The sequence below is a fragment of the Triticum urartu genome, chromosome 2A (assembly GCF_056163025.1).
Source record: "Triticum urartu cultivar PI428250 chromosome 2A, HENAU_Tu73, whole genome shotgun sequence".
Taxonomy (NCBI): Eukaryota; Viridiplantae; Streptophyta; class Magnoliopsida; order Poales; family Poaceae; genus Triticum; species Triticum urartu.
This window is the reverse complement of record NC_141874.1, coordinates 358,599,285-358,620,479: the sequence shown is the minus strand read 5'-3', so window position 1 is coordinate 358,620,479 and position 21,195 is coordinate 358,599,285. Positions and strand designations below refer to the sequence as shown.

The following is a 21,195-nucleotide window of genomic DNA, read 5'->3' as shown; positions in this document are numbered from 1 at the left end:
TACTGGACTGCAGCTAAGCCCCCGAGTGGGAGTCTGGCTCTCCACTCGGTAGGATTTTTGAACACTTAGGCAAGCGCTGGGCTGCAGCTAAGCCACCGAGTGGGAGTCTGGCTCTCCACTCGGTAGGATTTTTCAAACTTAGGCGAAACGGATTCGCAGCTAAGTCACCCACTGGGGGATTTCGTATGCAAACAAAAGTGAAGGCAATTATTGGAACACTCTTGTCTTTGATAAAAATGTACTGCAGAATTTTTTTTCTTATTACATCTTGTCCGAGTGAGAATTCAAGTGTAAAAGGGGCGGAGCAGTTCCGCATTCCAAGCTCGTGGCTTGTCAATCTGGCGATCAACATTGTAGAGGTGATACGCTCCACTGTGGAGGACTCTGGTGACGATGAAAGGGCCTTCCCAAGTAGGAGCGAGCTTGTGTGGTTTCTGTTGATCCACTCGGAGGACCAAATCTCCTTCTTGGAAGGCTCGACTCTTCACATTCCTGGCATGGAATCGATGCAAGTCTTGCTGGTAAATGGTCGATCTGACCATGGCCATCTCCCTCTCTTCTTCTAGGAGGTCGACTGCGTCTTGCCGGGCTTGTTCTGCTTCATCTTCGGTATAAAGTTCGACTCGGGGTGCGTTGTGAAGAAGATCGCTCGGCAGAACTGCTTCGGCTCCATAAACCAGAAAGAATGGGGTTCTTCCAGTCGACCGGTTCGGGGTGGTCCTTAATCCCCACAGAACTGACGGAAGCTCGTCGACCCAAGCGCCTGCCGCGTGCTTGAGATCACGCATCAGTCGAGGCTTTAGTCCTTTGAGAATCAGACCATTTGTTCTCTCGCCTTGCCCATTCGACTGGGGATGGGCGACCGATGCGTAGTCGACTCGCGTGCCTTGAGAGGCGCAAAAAGCTCTGAACTTGTCTGAATCAAAGTTTGACCCATTGTCAGTGATGATGCTATGCGGGACTCCATATCTGAACGTTAGCCCTCTGACGAAGCTGATAGCAGTGCAAGCATCAAGATTCTTGATGGGCTTAGCTTTAATCCATTTGGTAAACTTGTCGACTGCTACAAGCACATGAGTGAAACCGCTCCTGCCTGTTCTCAGTGGACCAACCATGTCCAGTCCCCAGACAGCAAAGGGCCAGACGAGTGGAATGGTCTTCAGGGTTGATGCAGGCTTGTGTGACATGTTGGAGTAGAACTGGCACCCTCCACACTTGTCGACTATCTCTTTTGCCATCTCATTTGCTCTTGGCCAGTAAAATCCCGCTCGGTATGCTTTAGCCACAATGGTCCGAGAGGACGCATGGTGACCACAGGTCCCCGAGTGGATATCATCAAGGATTATCTGACCCTCTTCTGGTGTTATGCACTTCTGGCCGATTCCAGTCGCGCTTTCTCTATACAACTGTCCCTTTATGACTGTGAAGGCCTTGGATCGGCGGACGATCTGTCGAGCCTCTTCCTCGTCCTCCGGGAGTCCTTTCCTTAGGATATACGCGGTGTACGGTATCGTCCAATCGGGAGTGATTGCCAAGACTTCCATGATTAGGTCGACCACAGCAGGAACTTCGACTTCAGTCGGATCTGTGGCACTTTTCGGTTGTGGGGCATCTTCTGTGAAAGGATCCCCCTGGACTGACGGCGAGTAGATGTGCTCCAAAAACACATTGCTGGGAATGGCTTCTCTCTTGGAGCCTATCTTTGCCAGATCATCAGCTGCTTGATTTTTCAGTCGGGGATGTGATGAAGCTCTAACCCCTCAAATTTCTTTTCTAGCTTTCTTACTGCGTTGCAGTAGCCAGTCATAGCTCGGCTTCTGACGTCCCACTCCTTCATCACCTGATTAACCACCAAATCTGAGTCGCCGTAGACCATGAGGCGCCGGACGCCGAGTGAAATGGCCATGCGCAACCCATATAAGAGTGCTTCATATTCTGCTTCATTATTGGAGGAATCGAAGTGAATCTGGAGAACATATCTGAGCTTATCTCCTCGGGGGGAGACCAATACTACCCCAGCACCGGAACCATTCAGCATCTTAGATCCATCGAAGAACATGGTCCAGTGCTCCGAGTGAACTTGAGTCGGAAGCTGCTGTTCAATCCACTCGGCGAAGAAATCTGCAATTGCTTGGGACTTGATAGCCTTCTTTGCTTCAAACATGATATCTAGGGGAAGGAGTTCAATCACCCACTTCGCCACTCGACCAGTTGCATCTCTGTTGTGCAAAATCTCTGACAGTGGAGCGTCGCTGACGACTGTAATGGAATGGTCCGAGAAGTAGTGTGCAATCTTCTTTGTGGTCATGTAAATCCCATATACAAGCTTCTGGTAATGGGGATATCTTTGCTTCGAAGGAGTCAAAACTTCAGACACATAATATACTGGGCACTGAACTCTGAAGGCCTTTCCTTCTTCTTCCCGCTCGACCGTAAGTACTGTACTGACAACTTGTCCCGTGGCCGCAATGTAAAGCAGTAGAGGCTCTTTACTGATTGGGGCAGCAAGCACCGGCTGGGTGGAGAGTAGAGCTTTGAGCTCTGCAAACACTGCATCAGCTTCTGGAGTCCACTCAAACTTGTCAGACTTCTTCATCAGTTGGTAAAGGGGCAACGCCTTTTCACCGAGACGGGAAATAAATTGACTTAGGGCGGCCAGGCAACCTGTAAGCTTCTGGACATCGTGTACACGCACAGGGCGCTTCATCCGGAGTATGGTGCCAACTTTCTCGGGGTTGGCGTCGATTCCTTGTTCGGAAACGAGAAAACCGAGTAACTTTCCACCTGGAACTCCGAATGTGCACTTTGATGGATTGAGCTTGATATCATATCTCCTGAGGTTAGCAAAGGTTTCGGCAAGGTCAGTTAGTAGGTCGGAACCTTTCCGTGACTTAACCACAATATCATCCATGTATGCTTCTACGTTCCGACTGATCTGAGTGAGCAAACATTTCTGAATCATCCTCATGAACGTGGCTCCAGCATTCTTGAGGCCGAAGGGCATGGTGACATAACAGAAGCACCCGAATGGGGTGATGAAAGCCGTTTTGATCTCGTTGGGTCCATACAGACGGATCTGATGGTACCCTGAATAAGCATGTAGAAAAGACAAACGCTCACACCCCGCAGTCGAGTCGACTACCTGGTCGATGCGGGGGAGAGGGAAATGATCTTTCGGGCAGGCCCGATTGATGTGTTTAAAGTCAATGCACATGCGAAGTGACTTGTCCTTTTTGGGGACCATGACAACATTGGCGAGCCACTCGGAGTGGTAAATCTCTCAGATGAACTCCGCTGCTAAGAGTCGAGCCACCTCCTCGCCAATAGCTTTCCTCTTCTGGACGGCGGACCGTCGAAGATGTTCTTTCACGGGCTTGAACTTCGGGTCGACTCGTAGACGGTGCTCAGCCAGCCCCCTGGGAACTCCAGGCATGTCAGAAGGCTTCCATGCGAAGATGTCCCAGTTCTCACGGAGGAACTGGATGAGCGCTTCTTCCTATTTGGAGTCGAGCGTCGTTGAGATGTGAGTCGGGGCAGCATCGGGGTCGGTCGGGTGAACGTAGGCTGGCTTTGTTTCACCGGACGACTGAAAAGCAGATCCTGGAGCAGGCTTCTTGGCTCGTAGCAATTCACTCGGATCAGCAGTCTTCTGGTACTCTTGCAGCTCGACAACTGCCATCTGAGCGTCAGCAATCTTTGAGCCTTTTTGAAAACACTCTTCTGCCTTCTTCCGATTGCCTGTAACAGTGATCACACCTTTGGGACCTGGCATCTTCAATTTGAGGTACACATAACATGGTCGAGCCATGAAGCGTGCGTAAGCTGGCCTGCCCAAAATGGCATGATAAGCACTTTGGAAGTCCACAACCTCGAATGTCAACTTTTCCTTGCGGTAATTCTTTGAATCACCGAAAACCACATCAAGAGCGATTTGGCCGAGTGATTCGGCTTTCTTTCCAGGAATGACTCCGTGGAAGCTCATGTTACTGGTGCTGAGCCTGGACATCGGAATGCCCATTCCTTTCAATGTTTCAGCATACAATATGTTCAGGCCACTGCCACCATCCATCAGGACTTTGGTCAGTCGAGTGCCTTCGACAACTGGGCTGACCACCAAAGCTTGCCTCCCAGGGGTGGCAATCTGCGTAGGGTGATCAGACTGGTCGAATGTGATGGCAGTCTGAGACCACTTCAGATAACTGGGTGTTGCCGGAGCAACCATATTCACCTCACGGTTAATGACTTTCAGTCGACTTTTGCTTTCGACATCAGCAAAAATCATCAGGTTGGAATTGATTTGGGGGTATCCATCGTCACTATCTTCCTTGTACTCAACTCTGTCCGACTCTTTTTCCTTATCTTTGGACTGTTTGCCCTGAAACTGTTGGATCAGGAGCCGGCACTGTCGAGTGGTATGCTTTGGGTAAATAAAATTACCCTCCTCATCTTTCTTGGTGTGGATGTGACATGGCAGATCCAAAACATCATTTCCATCTTGATCCTTGACTTTCTTGGGCTTCCAGGGGCCTTTGGGTTTTCCCTTGAAATTTCCCTGGGTTGCGGCCAGGGCCTCCCCAAGGGCGGCTGGCTCGGCCTTCCGCTTCTGTTTCCAACTGGAGTTTCCTCTGGTTTCTTGGGCGACTGCCTTGTGCTTGCCGCTCCGGAGTCAATCTTCGTCTTCACCATTAGCGTATTTGGTGGCAATCTCCATCATCCGGTTCAGAGACATCTCTCCAGTTCGACCGAACTTCAGATTCAATTCTTTGTATTTAACGCCTTCTTTAAAGGCACAAACTGCCTGGTGGTCAGGCACATTCTCAACTGTGTGATGCAACGTGATCCACCTCTGGATGTAATCCCTCAGAGTTTCATTTGGTTTCTGTACGCAAGAACGCAATTCTGTAAGGCCTGCGGGTCGCTTGCATGTTCCCTCAAAGGTTGTGACAAACACTCGGGAGAGGTCCTCCCAAGTGTAGATACTGCTAGGTGCCAACTGATTTAGCCACGCCCTAGCTGAGCCCTCTAACATGAGAGGCAAATGCTTCATGGCCACCTCATCATTGCCACCGCCAATCTGTACATCCACTCGGTAATCTTCGAGCCAAGTGTCAGGCTTAGACTCACCGGTGAACTTGCTGACTCCATTCGCCAACCTGAAGTTGGGAGGAATCACTGCGGCTCTGATGGCTCGACTGAAACACTCTGGCCCCAAAAAACGCACTTTGCTGCTGGCAGGCGCATCCCTGTCGTGGCCTTCTCGGTGAGCTCTGTTCCTGTCAACCAAACCTTGGACGAGGATAAACCTCGCGTCAAAGCCTGGATCCCTGGGGTCGACTGGAATCCTCTGCCCAACACTATGAGGGTGCCTGTCGTCTCGATGTCGAGGCGCATATGACCCACTCCTCGGGGGAGGGGTTGGCACCCGACGTCGACCATCACGATCGGATCGGTGATCATACTGCTCATTCCTTCTGTACTGATCATGCCGGTCACCACGTCCCTCACGCCTCGGGGGCGATCTCGGGCTGTGAGCTGACTGGACTGTATCTGTTGCAACGGATCGACTGTGGATCCTATTCCGCGACTGAGAAACAGCGGAATTCTAGTTTCCCGCCGCTCGGAGCAACGCTCTGATCTGCAACAAGCCCCTGCCAGCCTCCGACTGGGAGGGCTGAATCGATTCTGCTATACGGGCCGCGGCGGCCAAATTCTGAACTGGGGTTCGGTATACCTGCATCGGCGGGAAGAGCTGACGTCGACTAGACTCGGGAGCCCGCTGACGCGCTTGCTCGTCGAGTGCTCGCTGGAGATTCTCCAGTCGAGTGCGCTTGGCCAAGTTAGCCAAGCGCGCGTCCTCCAAGGCCCGGGCCTCGGGGGTCTCTCCGACGATAGGAGTGCGGAGCGCGTCCATGTTCCGGCGGCAAAGCTCCTCTCGCTGTAATGACGTGAGAGGTTCGGAGAGATACTCATCATGGGGATGCGACGGGTCGCCCCCACCCGCGCCTCCATCGGCGCGAGGGAAACCGGGAGGACTGTGCGTTCCATCGACCGCCAGAACCTCAGCCGCTGGGTCACTGCTGTCGCACTCGGATGTGGTCTCCACGGAGCCAGTCGACAGGTCGAACATGCCGCAGAGGGATTCGTCGGGCTCGATTGCCGCGACTTGTGGGGCGGCCGACTGGCGAGCCGCGGCATGCCTCGCCCACCTCTGAAGTCTCGACCGACCGGAGCGCTTGCGCCGGTGGGAGATAGAGCGGGGAGACGACACGGGGGCCGACCGATACTGGGTCAACGGCTGCCGTAGGAGGACGCCACGAACGCATGCGTGGAAGTGCGTCGCACCGCGGACGGGGAGCGTGTCGATGTCGAGTGGTGCCTCCTGAAGCCAGGCGGAGTCATCGGCGATGAACGTGAGCGCGCCGAGGCGGATCTCGCGGCCCTCCACCAAAACTCCGCACGAAACCATGATCAAAGGGATCGAGAAAATCGCAACTTCTCCAATCAGGCGCTAAGATTCCAGCCCCATGGTGGGCGCCAACTGTCGTGGTTCTAACTCTGACAGTGATGTAGGGGGGTGTGTATGGAGAGGCTAGATCTTAGCTATGGAGGAGCTGTAAGCACACGAGGATTACGAGTTCAGGCCCTTCTCGGAGGAAGTAACAGCCCTACGTCTCGGTGCCCGGAGGCGGTCGATTGGATTATGCGTGTGTAAATAACAGGGGTGCGAACCCTTTCTCCTGAGGAGGGGGGTGGCTTATAAAGAGTTCGCCGGCCCCCTCCTACCCTCAGTAATGCAGGGTTTAAGGTACATTTAAGGTCGGGCGTTACTGGTAACGCCCCTAATAAAGTGCTATAATGACCATAAAGACTACTTAACAGCTGACCGTTTGCCTGCGGAGTGACTATAGGTCTCCTGGCGGTCGAGTGATAGCTTCTTGGTCGAGTGTCTTGAACCCGTCGAGTGGGATACCTTCAAGTCGATTGAAAGGTGACTTCTTCTAGGGATGTCCTAGGGTACGGCTCCTTGGACAGGTCCGTGCCCCTACCCTAGGTACATGGCTTCATCACCTCCTCCACTAGGGATTGGAGAACACTATCATCAAGACCTCAATTCCTTTTGGGATTGGGAAGAACTATCCTTTGTTATATCCTCTTGTTGGATTTGGATCATGCATCTTGTATGTGTATGTGAATTTAGTAGATGTGTGACCTTGGATCTTGTTATGTGAGTGTTTTCCTTTTGTGTTTGTGCTTGATTTTCCCAACTTCCCCTTCCTCCAAGTGTGAATAAGATCACCACATAGGGTTTCACCCTACCGCACCGGGACTTGTGCACATGAATGTTGTACTCTTTTAATTGTAATGCTTTTCCAAGTTTAATGAAAATGACTTAGATTGCTGGTTCTTAAAAAGGCCAGTATTATTGTTTTATTTTAGTACCATTCCCTTTTCTTTGATAAATGGATATTGCCATTCTCTTATGTTCTACTTGATGATGATTCAGTTTGAGAAGTCACAGTGGGTAATCTATCTAAGAGCAATGACACACTATATTAGTCAAGGATTCAAAGGCACGCAACTGAATTTATTGATGGAATTAGCTGTCAACATATGTTGTGTCTGTTTGCTTGTTGGCCATCGGCCACATACGGTGTGGACGAGTCGACTGCCATCCTTGTGTGTTAACAGTGGCCTAAAACATAAGCATAGCTGAGGCAAGGGCGTCGGCCACTACTATCTTGAGCGTGCCGACCAAAGGGGCTGACGAAGGTGCTGCGCCGGCTGGTCCTGCAGCTGGGCTAGCCAGTCCTGGGGCCGGGGCGTTGTCGTCAATCACAGTGATGAGGAGCTTCATGCCATGCTTGCAGTGGGTATTCATAGTACAAACGAACCACCTCCTGCCAGCCTTATCGAGCGGGACTGTGTCATTCCCGGAGTCCCAAGAGTTGATTTGGTTTCCGTCGATGTTGCAAGACCTGAAGTCGATGCCGGCCACCTCGGCCACCGTGTGGCTGCCAATGGGGTACGTGAACACTGTAGAACAAGAATTAATGCACGGGGTTATACTACGATATTTCAAACAGGGCATGGATATGTCATTAGTAGGGGGAATATCTAGTGCTCCCATGCTCCCATATTAGCATAAACAATTTTAGTTGTTTCAAAAAATTCTAATTTTTTGTGAATATTCAGAACACATATGTCTTGAACCCCTACAATTTTCAAACCCAAATTTAAAAATAATTTAGAAAAACTAAAAGACAAATTAGAATTAGAATAGAAACATTTTTTTGCTTTTGTCTTTTTGTGACACTGTTTGTGCTGATTTTCTCGTTTTTCTTTCTCTATTTGTATTTGAAGTTTGGATTAGAGTTTGTAGGGTTTGTGGACATATCTATTGTGAACATTCACATGGGTTTTTCCCAAATTCTTTGAAACACTTAAAATGTAGTTTGTTTTAAATGTTAAACGCCTGATGTCAGATTTTTAACAATTTTGAGCGAACAGCCTCTCGCAAGTCAGATCCTGGATAAGAATCCTAAAGCGTTCGCTCCAAAAGCACCTTCATAGCAAACTACCAGATGAGATAGTAATTGGCTTGCTCAGGATGACAATCTGAGTGAGCACAATCGGGGGTGACAATTTTTGTTTTTAGAGCATGCCAATTCTCACCCTTTTCCTTTGATGTAGCTGGAAATTCCCTTCGGCCAGCATAGGAAATCCCGACAATGAAATTTTTTCAGCATTTTATTTTTTTAGCTTGGCAATTCTTCATGCTGCAATCATGGCAGATCCCCGAAAACGCATAGCAATAGTCTGCTGCAGAATGACATTTTTCTGACAATTTTCAATACATCATGACAGTTTTACTTTAAAACTTTGGCAAGTTCTCATGTAGGAAAACGACAAATTTATGTGTTTTTGCATGATAATTCTAAAGTATTCCTGGCGAGTGATTTTTTTTTCCGCAAACGAAAATGTTTGTATGTTCCTACCTGGCTGGGTGAACTACAGTTCGCTCGGATGACCTCCATAAGAAAACGTCAACGCATTATTGGGATTTTTTTATATGGGAACACCTATGGTTAGGACGACCAGAAATTCTCCCAGCCCAAAAGTATTGTATATACCGAGGGAAAATACAAGGAAAATACAAAGAAGAACCTGGGTACCAGCGTACCCTATATGCAAAAAAAATAGTAATTCAAGAAAAGTTCAAAAAAATTCGGAACTTCTTTGGTATCAAACATGATCAAATATTGTAGTCATATAAAAAGATTCGTCAGAGAAAGACTTTTATTGTATCCTGGGTCGAAGATTGGACAAAAAATGCTATATACAAGTACTATACACGCTATATTGTCGTCATAAACTTCTTTTTTTTATCCTGAAGTCAAAATGAATCATTTCTTGTCCAAACTTTTTATACGAGTAGAATATCTAGTCATGTTTAATTCATAAAAAGATTTATAATTTTTTGAACTTTTTTTTAATTACTAAATTTTTTGGCGCATATAGAATGCGCCAAAACCCGATAGCACCAAGTTTCGGTCATATACCGAGTTATTACAAATAGCAACGTGATGCATACCTAGGTTGTCACCAACTTTGAATATTTTGCCGTCGGCCCAGGTGGCGGGGTAATTGAGTGTCCAGCCTACGGCGTCCCCGACGATGTGGTCCACTGCGAAGGCCGGTGCAAGAAGGAGGGAGACGAGGGCCACGGCCATCTGCAGCGTTTGCCGGTAAGCCATTGCTTTTATGCGGAAGAACTCCTGCCTGGCCCTGCTCCTCTTGGTTGCTTAGTTCAATCTCTGGCAAGGTTACTGTATAAATCGACGGCTGGCTGACAAGAGATCAGTGCAACGATCGGATGCTTTTATGGGGAAGTGCAGTGCCTCCTTCCCCGTGTGTGTACAACTTTGACGATTTCTAGCCAGCATGAATTAATTATTAATCAAGCAGCTGGCTCACGGCGGCATTAGCTGTCGATCTGGGTATATAGCTAGCGCCAAGTGTGTGGTGTCATTCTCCAGGTGATAACATAGAAGAAGGGTTTTTACCAAAGACAAAGCTTGGCGCTCGCCCACACGCATGTTGTTTTCTCTGATGTTGGTTGGTTTTCATGCCAGGGTCAGGTTGACGTTTTCTCTTGATGCCCTCTGTTGGTGCTAAAACCGATGGATCTTGGGTATGAGGTCTTGAGCTGGTGATCTCAACATGATGGTTAACAAAAAGTAAAGGGGACACAGTGTGTCCAGTTCGAGCCCTCTTTTTCGAAAAAGGACGCTTTATTACTTAAAAGGTTTAAGCATTACATCCGGGCTCTGCATAATTAAGATGCATACAGCCAATAAAGTCCACATGACAAGCCAAAATAAAAGAAGAAGGCGAAATACAAAGATGAATATATGTATGACACCTAAACGGTAGGAGACCCAATCCTAAGATCATGCTGCCACCCACGTTGTGTAAAAGTATCCCTCGCCGCAGCCTCCAATCGTGTACACACCTCCGTAAACAGGTCTTGATTCTCCACTCGCTGTAGAGAGGACCATACACTAGTAGAAAAGGGGGCAAAGGTCCAGGCCGGGTCAGCCCATTAGTCCCGGTTCAGTCCGGGACCGGGACCAATTGGGGCATTGGACCCGGTTCGTGATCCCGGGGGGGCCGGCTGGGCCACGTGGGCCATTGGTCCCGGTTCGTCTGGACCTTTTGGTCCTAGTTGGTGGGACGAACCGGGACCAATGGGCCTCGCTCCTGGCCCACCACCATTGGTCCCGGTTGGTGGCTTGAACTGGGACCAAAGGCTCCCCTTTAGTCCCGGTTCATGCCACCAACCGGGACCAATGAGGTGCCTATATATACCCCCTCGCGTAAGAGCAGAGCACACTGCTCTGTTTTTTTCTGGCCGAGGGGGAGAGGGCTTGGTGGTGCTCTAGCTCACCTCCTATGCACACAAGGTGTTTGATGGAATGCCCGAGCCACACTACTTAAGCTTTCTCCTCTCCAAGCTCGACCTCCAATCTCCATTTTCCTCAATATTTGTCTAGGTTTAGATGTCCGTCACGCCTCGTCCCCGTCTTCACCGTTGTCGATCACCCGCGCCGAGCTCATCGGCGGCATCATCATAGTGAGCCTCTTGTTCTTATCTTCTTTCTGAAAGGAAAAAATATTCTTACTTGTATGTTTACATAGATACTTGTATTATTTTCTTACTTTTATTATTGCATCTTATATAGTGTGATGGTTTTGGTATCCGCCCTCGTCGGCCCTCGTCCTGTCTATGATTCGGATGTGGTATATATATTATCTTTATAACTATTGGTTCATTTATTGTTTATGAAAATTATGCCGACCAACGTGACATAGATTTTATTTATGTAGGATGTATCTGAATCGGAAATTCCAACCGACCCTATTGTCGAGAGGTTAAATTTAGTTGAAGAAGAAAACAATTTGTTGAAGGAAAAAATAAAAAAAATTGAGGAGGAGAAGATGATATTGGAGTTGCATGTTGCGGATGTCGTCGATGATCACAAGATTAAGATGGATGCAATGTGCTTGAAGATTAGAAAGATTAAAAAATATGCCATTCATACCGAGGCTTGGTATCATTATGCCGTTGGATTAATTGTTACCTTGGTTGCGATTATGATCGCATTTGTTTTCGCATTGAAATGTTTTACATAGTTTCAATGTATGGTTTAATTAATTAGATGCTCTGGAGAGCTATATGTTGTTAGATGAGAACTATGTATGTACTTTGGTTTTAATGTGATGATGAACTTCTATTAATTTGGACACTTAATTATATATAATGCACGCAGATGAACCGACAATGGATGTACGGTGACAGACACACCTCCGAGTACTTTAAGGGCGTGCATGAGTTTCTCGATGCGGCTGAGGCAAACAAGCAAAATGGTTTTATGTGTTGTCCATGCACTGAATGTGGGAATACGAGGTCTTACTCTAACCGGAAAAATCCTTCACTCCCACCTGCTTTACGAGGGTTTCATGCCACACTATAATGTTTGGACGAGGCACGAAGAAATAGGGGTTATGATGGAAGACGGCGAAGAAGAAGAGTACGATGACAACTATGTGCCCCCTGAATACGGTGATGCTGCAACGGGGGGAGCTGGTGAAGATCAAGAGGAACCAGACGATGTGCCCAATGATGCTGCAACGGGTGAAGATGCTGAAGATCAAGAGGAATCAGACGATGTGCCGGATGATGATGATCTCCGCCGGGTCATTGTCGATGCAAGGACGCAATGCGAAAGTCAAAAGGAGAAGCTGAAGTTCGATCGCATGTTAGAGGATCACAAAAAAAGGTTGTATCCCAATTGCGAAAATGGCAACACAAAGCTCGGTACCGTACTGGAATTGCTGCATTGGAAGGCAGAGAATGTTGTGGCTGACAAAGGATTTGAGAAGCTACTGAAAATATTGAAGATGAAGCTTCCAAAGGATAACGAATTGCCCGACAGTACATACGCAGCAAAGAAGGTCGTATGCCCTCTAGGATTGGAGGTGGAGAAGATACATGCATGCCCTAATGACTTCATCCTCTACCGCGGTGCATACAAGGATCTGAACGCATGCCCGGTATGTGGTGCATTGCGGTATAAGATCAGACGAGATGACCCTGGTGATGTTGACGGCGAGCCCCCCAGGAAGAGGGTTCCTGCGAAGGTGATGTGGTATGCTCCTATAATACCTCGGTTGAAACGTCTGTTCAGAAACGAAGAGCATGCCAAGTTGATGCGATGGTACAGTGAGGACCATAAGAAAGACGGGAAGTTGAGAGCACCCGCGGACGGGTCGCAGTGGAGAAAAATTGAGAGAAAGTACTGGGATGAGTTTGCAAAGGACCCAAGGAACGTATGGTTTGCTTTAAGCGTGGATGGCATTAATCCTTTCGGGGAGCAGAGCAGCAATCACAGCACCTGGCCCGTGACTCTATGTATGTATAACCTTCCTCCTTGGATGTGCATGAAGCGGAAGTTCATTATGATGCCAGTTCTCATCCAAGGCCCTAAGCAACCCGGCAACGACATTGATGTGTACCTAAGGCCATTAGTTGAAGAACTTTTATAGCTGTGGAATGGAAACGGTGTACGTACGTGGGATGAGCACAAACATGAGGAATTTAACCTAAAGGCGTTGCTGTTTGTGACCATCAACGATTGGCCCGCTCTCAGTAACCTTTCAGGACAGACAAACAAAAGATACCACGCATGCACGCACTGTTTAGATGACACTGAAAGTATATACCTGGAAAAATGCAGGAAGAATGTGTACCTGGGCCATCGTCGATTTCTTCCGACCAACCATCAATGTCGAAAGAAAGGCAAGAATTTCAAAGGCGAGGCAGATCACCGGAAGAAGCCCGTCATGCGTACCGGTGATCACGTAGTTGCTATGGTCAATGATTTACACGTAATCTGTGGAAAGGGTCCCGGCGGACTAGCTGTTCCAAATGACGCTGAGGGACACGCACCCATGTGGAAGAAGAAATCTATATTTTGGGACCTACCCTACTGGAAAGACCTAGAGGTCTGCTCTTCAATCGACGTAATGCACGTGACGAAGAACCTTTGCGTGAACCTGCTAGGCTTCTTGGGCGTGTATGGGAAGACAAAAGATACACCTGAGGCACGGGAGGACCTGCAACATTTGCACGAAAAAGACGACATGCCTCCGAAGCAGTATAAAGGTCCTGTCAGCTACGCTCTTACGAAAGAAGAGAAATAAATCTTCTTTGAATGCCTGCTTAGTATGAAGGTCACGACTGGCTTCTTGTCGAATATAAAGGAAATAATAAATATGCCAGAGAAAAAGTTTCAGAACCTAAAGTCTCATGACTGCCACGTTATTATGACGCAACTGCTTCCGGTTGCATTGAGGGGGCTTCTACCAGAAAACGTCTGATTAGCCATTGTGAAGCTATGTGCATTTCTCAATGCAATCTCTCAGAAGGTGATCGATCCAGAAATCGTACCAAGGCTAAGGAGTGATGTGGCGCAATGTCTTGTCAGTTTTGAGCTGGTGTTCCGACCATCCTTCTTCAATATCATGACGCACGTCCTAGTTCATCTAGTCGACGAGATTGTCATCCTGGGGCCCGTATTTCTACACAATATGTTCCCCTTTGAGAGGTCCATGGGAGTACTAAAGAATTATGTCCGTAACCACGCTAGGCCAGAAGGAAGCATCTCCATGGGCCATCAAACAGAGGATGTTATCGGGTTTTGTGTTGACTTCATTCCTGGCCTTAAGAAGATAGGTCTCCCTAAATCACGGTATGAGGGGAGACTGACTGGAAAAGGCACTCTTGGAAGTGACTCAATAATATGCAGGGACAGATATTCTTGGTCTAAAGCACACTACACAGTTCTACAGAACTCTACCTTGGTGACCCCGTATGTCGATGAACACAAAAACAGTCTGCGCTCCAAACACCCGGAGCAGTGCGACGACTGGATTACATGTGAACACATCAGGACTTTCAGCAGTTGGTTGGAAACACATCTCAGAGGTGACAACACTGTTTGTGATGAGCTGTACTTGTTGTTCAGGGGACCATCTTCGACTGTATTGACTTACAAAGGATACGAGATAAATGGGAATACATTTTACACGATCGCCCAAGATCAAAAGAGCACCAACCAAAACAGCGGTGTCCGCTTTGATGCAGCAACCGAGAGCGGAAAGGACACATATTATGGTTACATAGTGGACATATGGGAACTTGACTACGGACATGATTTTAAGGTCCCTTTGTTTAAGTGCAAATGGGTCAATCTGTCAGGAGGCGGGGTACAGGTAGACCCATAGTACGGAATGACAACAGTGGATCTGAAAAATCTTGGGTACACTGACGAACCGTTCGTCCTAGCCAATGCTGTGGCACAGGTTATCTATGTGAAGGACATGTCTAACAAACCGAGAAAAAGAAAAGATAAGGAAGCGAATACATCATACGATGATCCAAAGCGCCACATAGTTCTTTCAGGAAAAAGGGACATCCTGGGAGTGGAGGGCAAGACAGACATGTCTGAAGATTATGAAAAGTTTCATGAAATTCCTCCCTTCAATGTCAAGGCTGACCCAAGCATCCTGATAAACGATGAAGATTATACATGGTTACGGCACAGTAAGCAAATGACACAAGCGAAGAAAAAGTGAAGACTTTCTCCCACAACTATTATGATGATACCATGCCAACTTTGTAACACACGAGTATGCTATGCCAACTTTTTCAGAGTTCATTTGAAAACTCTGAATTTAGGTCGAATTTTCTCTATAGGTGCATCTATGTTCATTTTTTTAGTAAAGTTAATCACAAACTTGTGATTCACACAAATTTCAAAGAATTCAAATTTTAACTATTCAAATTTGAAAACTAATGGCACTAATAGAAAGTTTATAAATTTTCTAAAACTAATGGCACTAACAGAAAGTTTATAATTTTGCTGACCTAAAAGCAAATAGAATCAAAAAATAAAGCAAAAAACAAAAGAAAATAAATAATACAGAAAACAAAACAAAAAAACTGGAAAAAAATAAAAATAGCAACAATAAGTATTTTGTTGTAAGTAGAAACAAAATAAAATAAATAAAGCAACAAATAAAACAAAAAAACTAAAAAAGTATTTTCAAATTTGAAAACTAATGGCACTAACAGAAAGTTTATAATTTTTCTAAAACTGATAGCAAAAATAATTAAAAAATAAAGAAAATAAATAATGCAGAAAACAAAACAAAAAACTGGTAAAAAAATAGGCACTAAAAGCAAAAAAAACTAAAAAAGTGTTTTCAAATTTGAAAACTAATGGCACTAACAGAAAATTTATAATTTTTGTGACCTAAAATAAAAAATAAATCACTAAAAAGCTATAAGTATTTAGTTCTAAGTAGAAATGAAAAAAATAAATAGCAAAAAAGAAAAAAATGCCTATAATATTTGTTATGACTAATTAAAATTACCAAATTGAGTATAATGATAAAAGACAGTAATATTAAATAGCAGGAAAAAGAATGACTCAAAATCAATTTTTATAGTAAAGTTATTCATAAACTAGTGATTCACACAAATTTTAAAAAATTCAAATTTAAACTATTCAAATTTTAAAACTAATGGCACTAACAGAAAGTTTATAATTTTTTTGACCTAAAAGAAAAAAGAAATCACTAAAAAACTACAAGTATTTAGTTCTAAGTTGAAATGAAAAATAAATAGCAAAAAAATGCCACCTACTGGGACAGCACGGCCTGAATACGACTAGAAACCCAACCATGGGCCAAGATTCAGGCCCGCAGCAGGCCCAGTAGGCCCACAGGCATTGCAGTGTGTCATTAGGCCCGTAAGCCTGCAGTTCAGAGGAGTTCGAAAGGGAACACAGAGCAGGGCTTATAAACAGGTGCGGGAGCTCTTCAGCTAACGAGGTGGGACTAAACTCCCACCACGGCGCCAGCGCAAGGCCATTAGTCCCGGTTGGTGGCACCAACCGGGACTAAAAGGGGGCATTGGTCCCGGTTCGTGGCACAAACTGGGACCAATGCCCCCCTTTAGTCCCGGCTGGTGCCACCAACCGGGACCAAAGGGTGCATTGGTCTCAGTTTGTGCCATGAACAGGGACCAATGGCTTTGTTATATAAGCAAGGACTTAGTGTTTTTCATTTCATCTCTGCAGTTGCCTACGTCGACGCCGCCGCCAGGCTGCCCGATTCACACCCCGCCGACGTCGTCGCCGCCCCCTCGCCGCCCGCGCCGCGCGCCGTCACCACCTCGCGCCGCCCCGACGCCGTCGCCGCGCGCCACCCCGCGCAGCCCCGACGCCGTCGCCGCCCCGTGTCGCGCCCCGACGCCGTCGCCGCCCCGCCTCTGCCTCCCCGCACCACCCCGACGCCGTCGCCGCCCCGCGTCGTCGCGCCCCGACGCCGTCGCCGCCTCGCCTCTGCCTCGCCGTCACCTCTGCCTCGCCGCGCCCCAGTTGCCCCGCGCCGCCGTCGCCTCTGCCTCGCTTTGGTCAGGGCCGGCACCGCCCCCCTCTTCCCCCTGTTTTCTTTGCAAATATATAGATGTTTTTTTCCTGATTATATGTTCTCTGTGTATATATATGTTCATGTATATATGCAAAAGATAGATTTTTAGAAAAAATAGTATTTTTTCTGTTCATATATTTTTTTGGTGATATTGATTATTGTAAATATGCAAATGTTTGTACATTCATATGAACTCTCTCGGAGAAAAAAATGTTACCGGGGAGAGAAAAAAAGTTCTAGGATCATCAAGGGGTCGAGAGGGGGTCGAGGGTCGAGAGGGGGTCGAGGGTCGCCGAGGGGTAGAGGGTCGAGAGGGGGTCGACGGTCGCCGAGGGGTCGAGGGCCGAGAGGGGGTCTAGGGTCGCCGAGGGGTCGAGAGTCGTCGAACATGAGAGGAAGAAGAGGATAAAAAAAGATCTCCGCTATTCTTTCTTCTCCTCTTTTTTTTTCTTCTTCTTCCTCTTTTTTTTCGGGAACGAGGGTCGTCGAGGGTCGCCGAGCGGTAGAGGAAACCCTAAATAGCAAGTATCGTTGGTGTGAGATACATGTGGTCGTCCGTGTCGGACACTACATCCGCCTGCGTCACTTGTGGGACGTGGATGTAGTGTCCGACACCGACGGCCACATGTATCTCACACCGATGATACTTGCTATTTAGGGTTTCCTCTACCGCTCGGCGACCCTCGACGACCCTCGTTCCCGATAAAAAAAAGAGGAAGAAGAAGAAAAAAAAAAGAGGAGAAGAAAGAATAGAGGAGGATACTCCTCTATTCTTTCTTCTCCTCTTTTTTTTCTTCTTCTTCCTCTTCTTTTTTTTTATCCTTAAAGCGTTGTCGAGGCCACCCCAAACCCTAGAGAAGCAGCGTCGAGGCCACTAATTAATATTAGTTCTACGTTTGCCACTAATATATCCGTCTGTCATGTTTGAATAATAATTGCCATGTTGTAAATATTTGTAGAAACTATGGACACCGCCCGAGACGAAGTACAAGAAGAGTTGTTGGGGGACATAATCGCACGAGGAAGTGATGCCATCTGCTCGTTGTTTCTCAATGACACCGATGGTCTGGAAGCAGCTGGCTATGATTATGATGGCTCCGGTGACCTAATGCCGGTGCAAGAAGGAGACCGTGAGGACGGCTCCGGTGACCCAATGCCGGTGCAAGAAGGAGACCGTGCTGATGGATCGAACCGAGTCCGGCCAGGTATATATATATATTAGTTAAGCTTGTGCTGACTAGCTAATTCATGCATTCATTGTTTTGGTATGTAGACATATTAATTAAGTCTTTGATCTTTTTTCTAGCCCTCCGGATTGAGCACAACTTCGGTAAAGAGACAAGGCCCGAAGAAAAAGTTGAGCTCGGATGAAAGGTTTGAGATCATAGCAATCGCGCCCGACGGCCAACCGATTGAACCCATCCGGACAAAGAGCGCATTTGTTGCTCAGTGCGGGTTCTGGTTAGGGACAAGATCCCGATCAGCATCCAGCAATGGTTAAAGTCAGCTACAGAAGACCCTGAGGTGTCTTATGTCAATGATATGCAGAAAAATGTTCTTTGGACTGAGCTGAAATCAAATTTCACCCTACCGCCAGAGGATGATCTGGAGAAGCCAGTTAAACAGCAATTAATCTAGTCTTTTGCTCTTAAGAGGATGGCAGAACTATTCAGGAGGTGGAAGAAAGAGCTGAATAAGTTTGTCGAAAATAAAGAGACACCAAAATTCAAGGGAAGATATGAGAAGATCAGAGATCACTGGCCCGCATTTGTGGCCCACAAGACATCGGAAAAGAGTAAGAAGATGTCGATGACAAACAAGAAAAATGCTGCAAAGAAGAAGCATCACCGTCGCACGGGGTCAGGTGGCTACCTCGCATTCTGGTTGATAAAGGGATCGAACCAGAGACAATTAACTGGCCAGACCGTTTCCGGACTTGGTTCTTCGGGGCTGGCAGAACCTTGGACCCTGTATCAGGGAAGTGCATTTGGATGGACGAGCAAATGGAAATACCAGTCAAGAGGCTTAACCACTATATCGAAGCAGCGCAGCAAGGGACGTTCGTTCCAGACAGAGAGAACGACGAGCTCACAATGGCCCTCGGGAATCCTGAGCACCCTGGATGGACACGAGGCACGCCAGGCTCCATTCCGTGGAAGGCTGGGTTTCCGAATGCAGGCAGTTACAAATGCCACGAGAGGAGGAAGAAAGTGGAGCAGACCCAACTGCAGGCGCTGCATGCTAGGGTACAAGGGATAGAGGAACGAGAAGCAAATCGCAGCAAACGAACTGCCGAAGCTTCCCCCGAAGCTACCCCGCCATCTCAGCGGAGAAGCAGCGTGGCTTCCACCGAGCTGCTTCAGCCAGAGCATGTCTTGAGGGCTCCTGTCAGCTATCCCGTGGATGCTATCACGGAGTCTCGAAATTGCCACATTATGACGCAATGGATTAATATGAAGGTCAAGGAGGCTGTTGGCTCTGTTTTTCCTACTGAACCCGGCGCAACTTTTCACTGCCAGCCGATTCCAGAAGGATATGCTAGGGTGATGGTCGATGAAATAACGGAGGGATTTGAGGACCTCCAGCTTGACCACCCTACCAGTGAAGGGGAGACTCGGCTGGGTTCTGCTCTGAAGACTCCATGCCTATGGCGGAAGGAGCTCATCAACCTTCCGAACTGGACGCCTCCGCCTCCTCCTCCGGCGAGTCAGGGCACTCCGCCTCCTCCACCGCCTCCTCCTCCGGTGAGTGATGATCAGGGCACTCGGCCGGCTCCTTCTCCGGCACGTGGCGGCACTCCGCCTGCGCCGGCGCGTCCAAGCAGCCAGCCTCCTCCTTCTCCGCCTCGTCAGCAAGGGCAGAAGAGACCCGCCACCGCTCCGGCTGCTCCAGCGTGTCGTAGTCCTTCTCCTCCGCCTCGTAAGCAAGTAAAGAAGACAGCCGCTCCGTCTGCTCTGCCAGCGTCTAGCAGTACAGCCAAAGGCGGGAGGACATACAGATTCGGTCCTTCTCTGAAGACTCCAGAGAAGTTACCATACGAGAGGACCCCGGAGGAGAACGCTGAGATCGCGCGAGAAGAAGTGAGGAACTTCTTTGAAGGGGTTAAAGCAAAGAAACATCCACCTCTGGAGGAGAAGGTAGATCTGGTGAAAGCGAAGCGCACTCAGGCTTCCCTGACAAAACCACCCAAGACTCTGCTGAAAGGCAATTATGAGTGCATTATTGGAAAGGCATTTTCCGAAGCGGAGCGGTCGGGAAGTACTGTCAGTGATCAAAGGATGAAAGAACGATGAGCTAGGAAACAAATTGCCCAGCTCGGCGAACAAGCGAAGCTATCGTGCCCCAAGCTCAAGGTGCCTAGTGACATCGTCGCTAATGATCCGAGGATGGTGCCCCATTATAGCAATCTTGGAGATTACCTGCCCGACGATGTACATTATGATTTCATGGAGGTGCAGATACAAAGATACGAGTACGGGAAGCCTCTCGTCAAAGATGAAAGATCTATATCAACGATGATGCAAAGATTGCATGATTGGTACTTGAAAATCTGCAGAGAGTCTGGGGGAGGAGTACTTTGTATGTGAGAGTTAAAAAGGAGCATGACCTCGTTGGAATTGAACTGTTGCCTGTTCCATTTGAGGAGTTCTTTCAGTTTTTCAATCAATTGGCCCTCGATAAAGCAACGGTCACCTGCTACTGTCTGTAAGTAGTACTAATTCTGTCATTAAGTCTCTCTATATAGCTCAGATCTTTCATTGCATGTATTTATAATTATCCTCACTATATTATGCAGATTGAAGATCGTCGAATTGAAGAAAAGACAAATCGGTGATATTGGGTTCATTAACACAAATCTCATAGATGCAACTCAGGTTAAATTTCATGCCGCAGATACCGAGGCCAACTTGCTACGATCGTTGGTAATAAATGAAAACAAAGATATAATACTCTTTCCTTACAACTTCAAGTGAGTGTTACTGTATTGTGCATATTCGGTTTCCCTTATATATTAGTCAAGGTTATAGTAATGTAATTGATGAGTTATGCATGCGTGTGCAGTTTCCACTATATTCTCCTAGAGATTAAGCTTGAGCAGGGACTAGTAACCTTCTTAGACTCGAGACGAAAAGATCC

At 47.5% G+C, this 21,195-nt stretch overlaps 1 protein-coding gene across 1 annotated transcript; it reads right to left on the bottom strand.

The window, feature by feature from the left end:
- Window positions 1-7,687: 7,687 nt before the first annotated feature.
- On the bottom strand, window positions 7,688-9,786 carry LOC147985111 (blue copper protein 1a-like). Its single transcript, XM_087539839.1, has 2 exons — window positions 9,593-9,786; window positions 7,688-8,034 (listed from the first exon to the last, which is right to left on the bottom strand). The coding sequence occupies exons 1-2, from the start codon at window positions 9,753-9,755 to the stop codon at window positions 7,694-7,696; spliced, it is 504 nt and encodes a 167-aa protein (XP_087395965.1). The 5' UTR covers window positions 9,756-9,786; the 3' UTR covers window positions 7,688-7,693.
- Between the last annotated feature and the right edge of the window lie 11,409 nt (window positions 9,787-21,195).